The 12306-nt window shown below is 39.5% G+C and overlaps 1 protein-coding gene across 1 annotated transcript in view; it reads right to left on the bottom strand.

The window, feature by feature from the left end:
* Positions 1–12306, bottom strand: part of CD109 (CD109 molecule) — a 401861-nt gene that overhangs the window by 92792 nt on the left and 296763 nt on the right. The window contains 1 exon segment of the mRNA XM_053710442.1: positions 6786–7014. Coding sequence (XP_053566417.1) covers positions 6786–7014 — 229 coding nt within the window.

Genomic DNA, 12306 nt, shown 5'->3' with positions numbered 1-12306 from the left:
GTACTAGTGCAATACTAAGGTGTGCACATGACTGTAGACCTAGTTGAGTCTTTTGAAAGTGTTACGAGTGCAATACTAAGATGTGCACATGCTTGTATACGTGGTTGTGGTTTTCTTTGAAGGTAGGGTCCAGCGTGACTACTGCACGCAATGTCAGGTTGTCAGATGCAAGATAAATGAGCATCAGGAATAGTGATATAGTGCCTTTTTGTTGCTAAATGTATAACCCTGGTCTAAATGTTGTATAGGCAGGTTACTATAATGTTAGCCTTTGACACTTGTGGATACAATCATTGTGTGTGCTATGGTCTGTTCCTTGCGTCTAAGTACGTATGGTGTGATACTATCAGGCTAAGGCTCTCTAGAACTCGGTTCAGCTTGATGGATCGGGTAGCAGGGCACTTGTTTTAACTGACTTATAATGGGGATTTGTCTCCTTAAGGGGTGGTGCCTGGTTGGCTTACCACTTTTAGGGGTGTATGCATCAGCGTATAAAAATGGTTTGTTTAACTATGTATGGTGCACCTATCTGCTTTGTAACATTAGAACAACTGTATATGGTCTCAGAGCCTGAGGCGGTTTCTAATGAGGTATGGGGACTTGCTAGTCTCTTTTGAAGGGTCTTTTATGTATATGGCAGGTCAGCATATACCGGACTTTGCATAACACATAAACTGTGCAGCCGTATGGTGTTTCACCTACAATTGGGTTACATACGCTTTGTTTGCTTGCTAAGATTATAATATATACCCCACCAGTGTATATCCAGAGCAGATTGAGAGTATTGGAGGGACTGTATTGTTGTATCTCCTAGCGCTATGTGTATGGGTTTGCCTTATTTTTATTTTTATTTTTTCTATGTTTATTTTCATTATTTGTGGGTTTATTTTTCTGCCTGCAAACAATTTGGTGGTGGGATTACGTATTGATGCTGTGTTCTGTGTTTTTAAATCTGTTATTTTTTATTCTTCGTTTAACAGTTGTTCATCTGTCTTGATGAAGGCTTCTATGTAAGCCGAAACATCGACCTATCTTTATGACTTTCTAACATTGTTGTTATAAACAATAAACTAACTTTGATGTACATAAATCCTGAGAGTGCCCTCCCTTTCCTAGCTCTTATCTACAATCCATTGATGATTGCACCCAGGTGCTTCATTATTAGTTGAAGCTGGAGTGCTGGAACACGTGCTAATTATATATATATATATATATATATATATATATATATATATATATATATATATATATATATATATATATATATATATATATATATATATATATATATATATATATATAGGAAGAAAAACGAGTGCAAGCAGGTATCTCCAATTCCAACCTCGATTTATTAGTTTAAAAATCCATGTTGTACATGATCAATGGAAAATCACAAATATTACTTGACAAACAATGGCTGCTGCTGACATGTTTCGCCACTCAAGGTGTAATCATAGCTGCAGTAAAAATCACAGTCTGCCTATTTAAGGCAGCTGGACAACTTCTATTGGTTTAAAACTTTAATTGTTGACAAGTTTCACTTGGGGATTTTTAACCCCATATATACACTTTAAACATTAATGCCTCTTAATAGTTCATGTGTGTAATGATTCTTATAAGTTACTTGTTTATTCTATAAGTATTTATCAATGCAGAAGTCACAGCGCTAAACTAACGTATAAACTATGCATGAAACTTGGTACGCTATGCATGAAAAATAAGAATAATACATATGCAAGGGAATGTAAAAATACATATATATACAAATACACGAATACAGAAGTAAATATAATGAGTTAAACTTAAGCACTCTTGTGGAAACTAAGTTCTATATATTTATATAAACAAGGAATAACATAATCAATCTTGTTATAGTGCTAATGAACCCAATAATACGTTATTTTATTGATGCTCAACAATTACATATAGCTGTATTAGATAAATAGTGTATATTTATATATGCATAATTTTGTTAGAAAAATTACCAGAAACAATTGCTAGAAAAACTAGAAAAATTGCCAGCAAAATTGCTGAAAACATTTGCTAGAAAAAAACTTTTGCTAGAGTTAATTCTAGAAAAGTGTTAGAAAAAATTGTTAGACAAAAATTGCTTGCTAGAATGCTTACTAGACAAATTACTAGAAGAATGGGACTAGGGAGAGTTGTCACTATACCACCAGTCAAACTGTCCCGTCTATTTAAATGTTATTTAAAGTATAAGGATACCAAATTAAATCCTTTGACTAAATTGATACCCGTGATCACAGGATTGTGTCACAGAAGAGGGGGATGTATGGACCAACAAATCATTTCCAAAAATTTATTTCCAAAAATGTATTAGGTCATATTCCGAATTCAGACCCAGAGGTACTCTGGTCTGAAGCTTAAATATCCAATACATCTCCCTCTTCTGCAACAGTTTATCGCGATCACCTCCTCTTGGTGGGCATACCACCCTCTCTATAGCCTGCCACCTTAAGCTACTAATGTCTTTATTGTGGCAACGTGCAAAGTGTCTGACTAAAGGAGTACTCGCTTCTCCTGCTTGAATGGTTGATAGATGGTTACGAATACGGACCTTCACCTCATTAGTAGTTAATCCTACATACTGTAGGTGACAACATATGCAGGTGAGAAGATACACTACATAGGTTGATGTGCATTTTAGGCAGCTGTTGATTGGAAAAGTGTCACCCGTAACCTCTGATTTAAAGATGTTTGACACCAAGATGTATTCGCAGACCTTGAACAGACCTTTGTGAGTTAACCATGAACTCACAGGTCTGTTCAATTCAGGTAACATTGATGGTGATAAAACATTTGCCAAGGTTTTCGCTCTCCGATAAGAACATCTTAAACCAGTTTTGAAACAATTTTCCAATTTATCGTCAGCTGAGAGAAGTTTAAAATGTTTTTTGACAATCCTGCATATTTCAGTGTATTGTGTGCTGAAATCTGTTACAAAAGTAACGCCTTGGTGGGTGTCTGAGACTGTGTTGGTGGAAGACCCTTGAATTAAAGTGTTCCTATCAAGGTCTAAGACCTGCTCTCTAGCTTTAGAAACCACTTGGTTAGAATAACCACGTCTTTTCAGTCTATCACTTAGTTCTAGTGATTTTTCACAAAAAGTGTCATTCAGAGTGCAGTTCCTCCTAACCCTGACAAACTGCCCCTTTGCTACGGCAAAGGGGACATGTCGGGGATGGCAACTGCTGGCATGCAGCAGTGCATTGCCTGCAGATGGTTTCCGATAGATACTACAGATTATCTTTCCTTGTTTAGTTCCTTCCAAAGAAATATCCAAAAAAATAATGGTATTAGCACATAATTCAGATGTAAATTGTAGACCAATATTGTTGCTGTTTATAGCATCAATAAATTCCGAGAATGCTGTGCTCCCGCCCACCCAAATCAACAGGAGATCATCAATATAGCGTCCATAATAATGGATCAACTGCCTGTGGGAGTTCCTATCTCCATAGATGTGGGACAGCTCCCACCAACCCATAAAGAGGTTTGCATAGGAGGGGGCAAACTTAGCCCCCATAGCTGTCCCACACCTCTGGAGAAAGAACTCCCCTTCAAATTTGAAGTAATTGTGGGTGAGCAGGAACCACAGCACCCTCAGAATGTATTTCTGGAAGTTCAAACTGAAATCCGAATAGTTCTTGAGAAAGAAGGAAATTGCTTCCAGCCCCTCTTTATGGGGGATGGAAGAATACAAAGAAACCACATCAATTGTGGCCCATCGAAATTGACCAAAGTTCCATTCTTTAGATTCTAGTATTTGGATGACATGTTTCGTATCACCAAGATAACTATTCAAAGTTAGCACAAATGGTTGGAGGATTCCATCCATCCATTGTGATACGTGCTCAGTCAGTGAGCCAATCCCACTGACAATGGGTCGTCCCTTAACTACAGTAAGGGATTTGTGTATTTTAGGAAGATGGTGGAAGATGGGCACTACCGGGTGATCAACACATAGAAATTCAAAAGTGTCACGATCAAAGTGCCCATCCTCCAAGCCATCATCCAGAATACCCAAAAGTTCACGTTTATATATTAAGTGGGATCAGCAGACAAGAGAGTATAATTGTCAGTATTATTTAACTGTCGAAAGGCCTCTTGTAAATACATATCTCGGTCGAGGACCACAATAGAACCTCCCTTGTCTGCTGAACGCACCACAATATCTTTATTATTTTTGAGTTCATCAAGGGCTAGTTTTTGTTGTTTCGTCAGATTGGAATGCGTCTTGTTTTCTACCGCTTTCAGTGCTGTAAGGTCGCGTTCAACTCTTTTAAAAAAGGTTTCGAGTACTGGACCTCTAGTGTGTATAGGGTAGAATTCAGAGGGTTTCTTAAAAGTACCGTAGAAATTAGTGTTGTCTGATTGGGTCTTAGAATCGCCCTCTCTCATTAATTGCTCCAGTGTAAGGGTATCACATACCTCACTGAATGTCTGTATATGTCGTGTATTTTTCATTTGTGATGATAATGTTACTCGTGGGTTATCTATCTCAGCTGCAGATAAATTACTTGCTCCACAATAAAATTTCTTTAGAGTCATGTTTCTTATCAATTTATTAACATCTAATAACGTTTTAAAAACGTCAAAGTTGCTTGCAGGAGAAAAATTCAAACCCAAACTTAATACAGACAATTGAGCTGGTGTAAGCGTGTACTTAGATAAATTGACAACATTATCTACTACTTGTATTTGTTTTTGTTTTGCCCCCTGTTTCCTCTGTTGCCTCGATTGCCCCTCAACTGATAATGTTTCTGTCCCTGTTGTGCTCCTAACCCTATTCCTGTTTTCTGGGTTGAAAGACAAAAAACCTGAGCCAAATTCACCTGGTCTTCATGAGAGGCATTTGTACCTTGTATCTGTGCACTCACAGTATCAGTAACATAAGTATATTTAGAATTTGTAGAAATAGAACCTGGGTTAGAATCTTTGGGTCTGACCACTTGTCCCTGGGATATGTCTTGTACATTGGCTTGTGTGTGCAAAAATGAGGTTGCAGGTTTAAGGATGCCCCTATGGGGTTCCTCACCACCTGAAGGCTCATTATCTTCTCCTGACTCAAATTCACTATCGGAATAAGTTACTCTCTTCTGATTAGACTTAATTTTTGGTTGATCATTATGTGTATTTTTATTATCGGATGTCTGGTTCTGACGTCTGTTTCTAGATCTACTTCTACCACGTCTAGAGTTGCCTCTATCAGAACGTTTCCAAATGTACACACTATTATTGGTGTAGTCTAATTGGTCTCTAATAAACTTTGTATGCTTAATCTCTAAGACACTTTGTTTCACTTCAGCCACACCACTTTTCAGTATTTCATCAAACCTAGGGAAATTAATGTCAGCAAGCCTATTGTTCATTTCAGCTTGCAAGAGACCTATTTCTTCTCTAACACCATTTAGCAAATGCAATTTGTAAGTATTTAACAATAACATCAAACGAATAGAGCAATCAGACAATATTTCGTTCCAAGAATTGATAAAATCTATATCAGAAACATCAAAGGTGGGGAATTTGTTAATGCGTAACCCACGGGGAATTATTTTAAGCTTAACATAAGTATCCAAAGTCCAAATGTCCCATTGCAATTTATGTTCTTTAATGAGCAATTTTTCCATCTCTTCAAAAAGACCTGAAAGTGAATAATTGACTTTATCTGTTGAGAAAACTCTAGTGATATCTGTATCAGTGCTGTCCCTTGCTGAAAGAGGCATTAGTGAGAAAAATTGTTGTTGTGAAATTTCCATGATGAGAATTGGTCAGTTCCTTTAAGGACAACTGCAGTGAACACTGTGATAATGGTAATATCAGGCAAATTACCAATAAATAATATAGTGAGAAAATAATCACAGTGGAAGCTAAGTGTCCTTGAAATGTATAGTGTCAGTAATATATATATGCCAAATAAAGGGCCGCACTCACTGGATTTCAAACGTTAGAATTCAATTTAATATGTACAAATTAAATTGAATTCTCACATTTGAAATCCAGCGAGTGCAGTCCTTTATTTGACATATTAATCTTTAGATGCACCGAACTCTGGTTATTGTAAAGTGAATCAAAGTGCCGGCCCTACTGAACATTATATATATATATATATATATATATATATGTGTACAAAACGCAATGGAAGATCCAGCACAGGTAGAGGAGTTTTAGAAAAGTTTGTCAAGACTTTGTCTTTCTGAGGTGCCCGTACGTCAGAGGGTCCTACACACCTCTCATACATAGAACAAAATTCAAGAGTGAGACATTACGTCAGCACCACCAACTTATCAAGGTATAGACTTTATTTACAGTGACATGAAGACAGAAAATAACAACGTTTCGGGCCTATCTGACCCTTAGTCATGGGTCAGATGGGCCCGAAACTTTGCTATTTTCTGCATACGCTGTCGCATTTATAATTGCACAAGCAGTTCTTATGAACTGCTGGTGCAATGCTGCCCCCTGCAGATTCGCGGCCAATCGGCCGCTAGAAGGGGGTGTCAATCAACCCGATCGTATTCGATCGGGTTGATTTCTGTCTGCCGCCTCAGAGCAGGCAGACAAGTTATGGAGCAGCGGTCTTTTTAAAAAAAAGAAATATTCCTCTATGACCCTTTAACTTATAAGTAGTGTGATTTTGATTTTAGCAGGTGTTAAGAGCTATGCACTGGAAGTAAATTGTTAGCAAAGTGTACTTCATTCAAATGGTATCGTAACTGAACATTTTGAATAAAAAAAAAAATACAGATAATATGCTACATTACCATAAGTCCTGTATATTCAGTGAGGGATGACATTATATAGGCAGTCAAAATAATAGGGCTGTTAACACCTCCTTGGATCTGCTTATTTATAACTCTTCCTGGTTCCCAAAATTCACCACTTTTCTTTTGGTGCTTAAGAATCCATGTAAGTGTTTTGTGCAGCACCCCTGGGTCAACCAATATATAAGAACGTGCTCTTAAGAAACAGCTTAGAACAAATGCAGATAACCTTTGAAAAAAGAAAAAAATAGTTATCTGATTATTTTATAGATCATTATGTATTTGCCATTTATAAATCTTTCAGTACAGAGATATAAAACATCTATTTATACGTGAAATTACTGCAAAATTTGCAATGATTTATGAAACATTTAAAACTCGGAAAATGACAGTTTTTACTTTTCTGCAATGTAATGGTCTTAACCATTGGACTAATTGGACAAAAATATTTTATAATCAGCTACCAATTTTTAGAATGTTTTTCAAATTAACAACCCTGCAGAAATGGAACATTTTTTTGTTAAGAGATAACACAATCTATGCTTACCTGATAAATGTATTTCTCTTGTGGTGTATCCAGTCCACGGATCATCCATAACTTGTGGGATATTCTCATTCCCAACAGGAAGTTGCAAGAGGACACCCACAGCAGAGCTGTAATATAGCTCCTCCCCTAACTGTCATAGCCAGTCATTCGACCAAAAACAAGCCGAGAAAGGAGGAACCATAGGGTGTAGTGGTTACTGTAGTTTAAATTTAAAAATTACCTGCCTTAAAATGACAGGGCGGGCCGTGGACTGGATACACCACAAGAGAAATAAATTTATCAGGTAAGCATAAATTGTGTTTTCTCTTGTAAGGTGTATCCAGTCCACGGATCATCCATTACTTGTGGGATACCAATACCAAAGATAAAGTACACGGATGAAGGGAGGGACAAGGCAGGAACTTAAATGGAAGGAACCACTGCCTGTAAAACCTTTCTCCCAAATATAGCCTCCGAAGAAGCAAAAGTATCAAATTTGTAAAATTTTAAAAAAGTATGAAGCGAAGACCAAGTCGCCGCCTTGCAAATCTGTTCAACAGAAGCCTCATTTTTAAAGGCCCAAGTGGAAGCCACAGCTCTAGTGGAATGAGCTGTAATCCTTTCAGGAGGCTGCTGTCCAGCAGTCTCATAGGCTAAGCGGATTAAGCTTCTTAGCCAAAAAGAAAAAGAGGTTGCCAAAGCCATTTGACCTCTCCTCTGTCCAGAGTAGACAACAAACAAAGCAGATGTTTGATGAAAATCTTTAGTAGCTTGTAAGTAAAACTTTAAAGCACAGACCACGTCCACATTGTGTAACACAAGGATGGAACCACAATCTCTTGATTGATATTCTTGTTAGATACCACCTTAGGTAAGAACCCAGGTTTGGTACGCAGGACTACCTTATCTGTATGAAAAATCAGATAAGGAGAATCACATTGTAAGGCAGATAGCTCAGAGACTCTACGAGCCGAGGAAATAGCTACCAAAAAAAAAATAAAAAGAACTTTCCAAGATAAAAGTTTGATATCTATGGAATGAAGAGGTTCAAACGGAACTCCTTGAAGAACCTTAAGAACCAAGTTTAAGCTCCATGGTGGAGCAACAGGTTTAAACACAGGCTTGATTCAAACTAAAGCCTGACAAAATGCCTGAACATCTGGAACATCTGCCAGACGCTAGTGCAAAAGAATAGACAGAGCAAAAATCTGTCCCTTTAAGAAACTAGCTGACAATCCTTTTTCCAAACCTTTTTGGAGAAAAGATAAAATCCTAGGAATCCTGACCTTACTCCATGAGTAACCTTTGGATTCACACCAATAAAGATATCTACGCCATACCTTATGGTAAATTTTCCTGGTGACAGGCTTTCGTGCCTGTATTAAGGTATCAATAACTGACTCGGAGAAGCCACGCTTTGATAAAATCAAGCATTCAATCTCCAGGCTCAGAGAAATTAGATTTGGATGGTTGAAAGGACCCTGAAGTAGAAGGTCCTGTCTCAGAGGCAGAGACCATGGTGGAAAGGATGACATGTCCACTAGATCTGCATACCAGGTCCTGCGTGGCCACGCAGGTGCTATCAGAATCACCGATGCTCTCTCCTGCTTGATCTTGGCAATCAGTCGAGGGAGCAGAGGAAACAGTGGAAACACATAAGCCAGGTTGAAAGACCAGGGCGCTGCTAGAGTATCTATCAGTGTCGCCTTGGGATCCCTGGACCTGGATCCGTAACACGGAAGCTTGGCGTTCTGGCGAGACGCCATGAGATCCAGTTCTGGTTTGCCCCAACGGAGAATCAGTTGTGCAAATACCTCCGGATGGAGTTCCCACTCTCCCGGATGAAAAGTCTGACGACTTAGAAAATCCGCCTCCCAGTGCTCTACACCTGGGATATGGATAGCTGATAGGTGGCAAGAGTGAATCTCTGCCCAGTGAATTATTTTTGAAACTTCTAACATCTCTAGGGAACTTCTTGTTCCCCCTCAATGGTTGATGTAAGCTACAGTCGTGATGTTGACCGACTGAAATCTGATGTACCTCAGAGTTGCTAACTGAGGCCAAACCTGAAGAGCCTTGAATATCGCTCTTAGTTCCAGAATATTTATTGGAAGGAGAGACTCCTCCTGAGTCCATGATCCCTGAGCCTCCAGGGAGTTCCAGACTGCACCCCAACCTAGAAGGCTGGCATTTGTTGTTACAATAGTCCAATCTGGCCTGCGAAGGTCATACCTTTGGACAGATGGACCCGAGATAGCCATCAGGGAAGAGGATCCCTGGTCTCTTGGTCCAGATTCAGTTGAGGGGCCAAATCTGTGTAATCCCCGCTCCACTGACTGAGCCTGCATAGTTGCAGCGGTCTGAGATGTAAGCGTGCAAACGGCACTATGTGCATTGCCGCTACCATTAAGCTGATTACTTCCATACACTGAGCCACCAAAGGGCGCGGAATGGAATGAAGAACCCAACAGGAATTTAGAAGCTTTGATAACCTGGACTCCGTCAAGGTAAATTTTCATTTCTACAGAATCTATCAGAGTCCCAAGAAAGGAAACTCTTGTGAGTGGGGATAGAGAACACTTTTCCTCGTTAACTTTCCACCCATGCGACCTCAGAAATGCCAGTACTACGTCCGTATGAGACTTGGCAATTTGGAAGTTTGACGCCTGTATCAGGATGTCGTCTAAATAAGGGGCTACTGCTATGCCCCGCGGCCTTAGGACCGCCAAAAGCAACCCTAGAACCTTTGTAAAGATTCTTGGGGCTGTAGCTAATCCAAAGGGAAAAGCTACAACTGGTAATGCCTGTCTTGAAAGGCAAACCTGAGAAACCGATGATGATCTTTGTGTATCGGAATGTGAAGATAATCATCCTTTAGATCCACTGTAGTCATATATTGACCCTCCTGGATCAGTGGTAGGATGGTACGAATAGTTTCCATCTTCAACGACGGAACTTTGAGGAATTTGTTTAAGATCTTTAGATCCAAAATCGGTCTGAAGGTTCCCTCTTTTTTGGGAACCACAAACAGATTTGAGTAAAAACCCTGTTCCTCCTTTGGAACTGGATGGATCACTCCCATAACTAGGAGGTCTCGTACACAGTGTAAGAATGCCTCACTCTTTATCTGGTTTGCAGATAATTGTGAAAGGTGAAATCTCCCTTTTGGGGGTAAGCTTTGAAGTCCAGAAGATATCCCTGGGATATAATTTCCAACGCCCAGGGATCCTGAACATCTCTTGCCCATGCCTGGGCGAAGAGTGAAAGTCTGCCCCCTACTAGATCCGTTACCGGATAGGGGGTCGTTCCTTCATGCTGTCTTAGAGGCAGCAGCAGGCTTTTTGACCTGCTTACCTTTTTTCCAGGTCTGGTTTGGTCTCCAGACCGTCTTGGATTGAGCAAAAGTTCCCTCTTGTTTATTATTAGAGGAAGTTGATGCCGCACCTACCTTGAAGTTTCGAAAGGCACGAAAATTAGACTGTTTGGCCCTAGATTTGGACCTGTCCTGAGGAAGGGCACAACCTTTTCCTCCCGTGATATCAGCGATAATCTCCTTGAAGGGAATGTTAAGTAGCTTAGATTTTAAAGTCACGTCAGCTGACCATGATTTAAGCCATAGCGCTCTGCGCGCCTGTATAGCAAAACCAGAATTCTTAGCCGTTAGTTTATTCAAATGAACAATGGCATCATAAATAAAATAATTGGCTAGCTTAAGTGCTCTAAGTTTGCCAAGTATGTCATCCAATGGAGTCTCTACCTGTAAAGCCTCTTCCAGAGACTCAAACCAGTACGCCGCAGCAGCAGTGACAGGGGCAATGCATGCAATGGGCTGTAGGATAAAACCTTGTTGAATAAATATTTTCTTAAGGTAACCTTCTAATTTTTTATCCATTGGCTCTAAAAAAGCACAACTGTCCTCGACAGGGATAGTAGTACGCTTTGCTAGAGTATAAACTGCTCCCTCCACCTTAGGGACTGTCTGCCATAAGTATCATGTGGTGGCGTCTATTAGAAAACATTTTTCTAAAAATAGGAGGGGAAGAGAACGGCACACCTGGTCTATCCCATTCCTTATTAATAATTTCTGTAAACCTTTTAGGTATTGGAAAAACATCAGTACACACCGGCACTGCAAAGCATTAATCCAGTCTACAAAATTTCTCTGGCACTGCAATGGTATCACAGTCATTCAGAGCAGCTAAAACCTCCCTAAGTAACACGCGGGGGTGTTCAAGCTTAAATTTAAATGTAGAAATATTAGAATCATGTATCTTTCCTGAGTCATTAACATCACCTACTGACTGAAGCTCTCCTTCCTCAGCTTCTGCATATTGTGAGGCAGTATCAGACATGGTTCTTAAAGCGTCAGTATGCTCTGCATTTTGTCTCACCCCAGAGCTATCTCGCTAACCTCTAAGTTCAGGTAGTCTGGCTAATACCGCTGACAGTGTATTATCCATGACTGCCGCCATGTCTTGTAAAGTAAACGCTATGGGCTCCCTAGATGTACTTGGCGCCATTTGAGCGTGAGTCCCTTGGGCGGTAGTCAAAGGGTCTGACACGTGGGGAGAGTTAGTCGGCATAACTTTCCCCTCGTCAGATTCCTCTGGTGATAATTTTTTTAAAAACAGAATATGATCTTTATTGCATAAAATGAAATCAGTACATTTGGTACACATTCTAAGAGGGGGTTCCACCATGGCTTTTAAACATAATGAACAAGGAGTTTCTTCTATGTCAGACATGTTTATACAGACTAGCAATGAGACTAGCAAGCTTGGAAAACACTTTAAATCAAGTTAACAAGCAAATATAAAAAACAGTACTGTGCCTTTAAGAGAAACAAATTTTGTCAGAATTTGAAAAACAGTGAAAAAATGCAGTAAATCAAACGAAATTTTTACAGTGTATGTAATAGGCTAGCAGAGCATTGCATCCACTTGCAAATGGATGATTAACCCCTTAGTTCAAAAAACGGATCCAAAAAACGAAATA

This window comes from Bombina bombina, chromosome 4 (assembly GCF_027579735.1).
Source record: "Bombina bombina isolate aBomBom1 chromosome 4, aBomBom1.pri, whole genome shotgun sequence".
Taxonomy (NCBI): Eukaryota; Metazoa; Chordata; class Amphibia; order Anura; family Bombinatoridae; genus Bombina; species Bombina bombina.
Note: the sequence above shows the minus strand (reverse complement) of the source record. Positions and strands in the feature narration are given on the sequence as shown.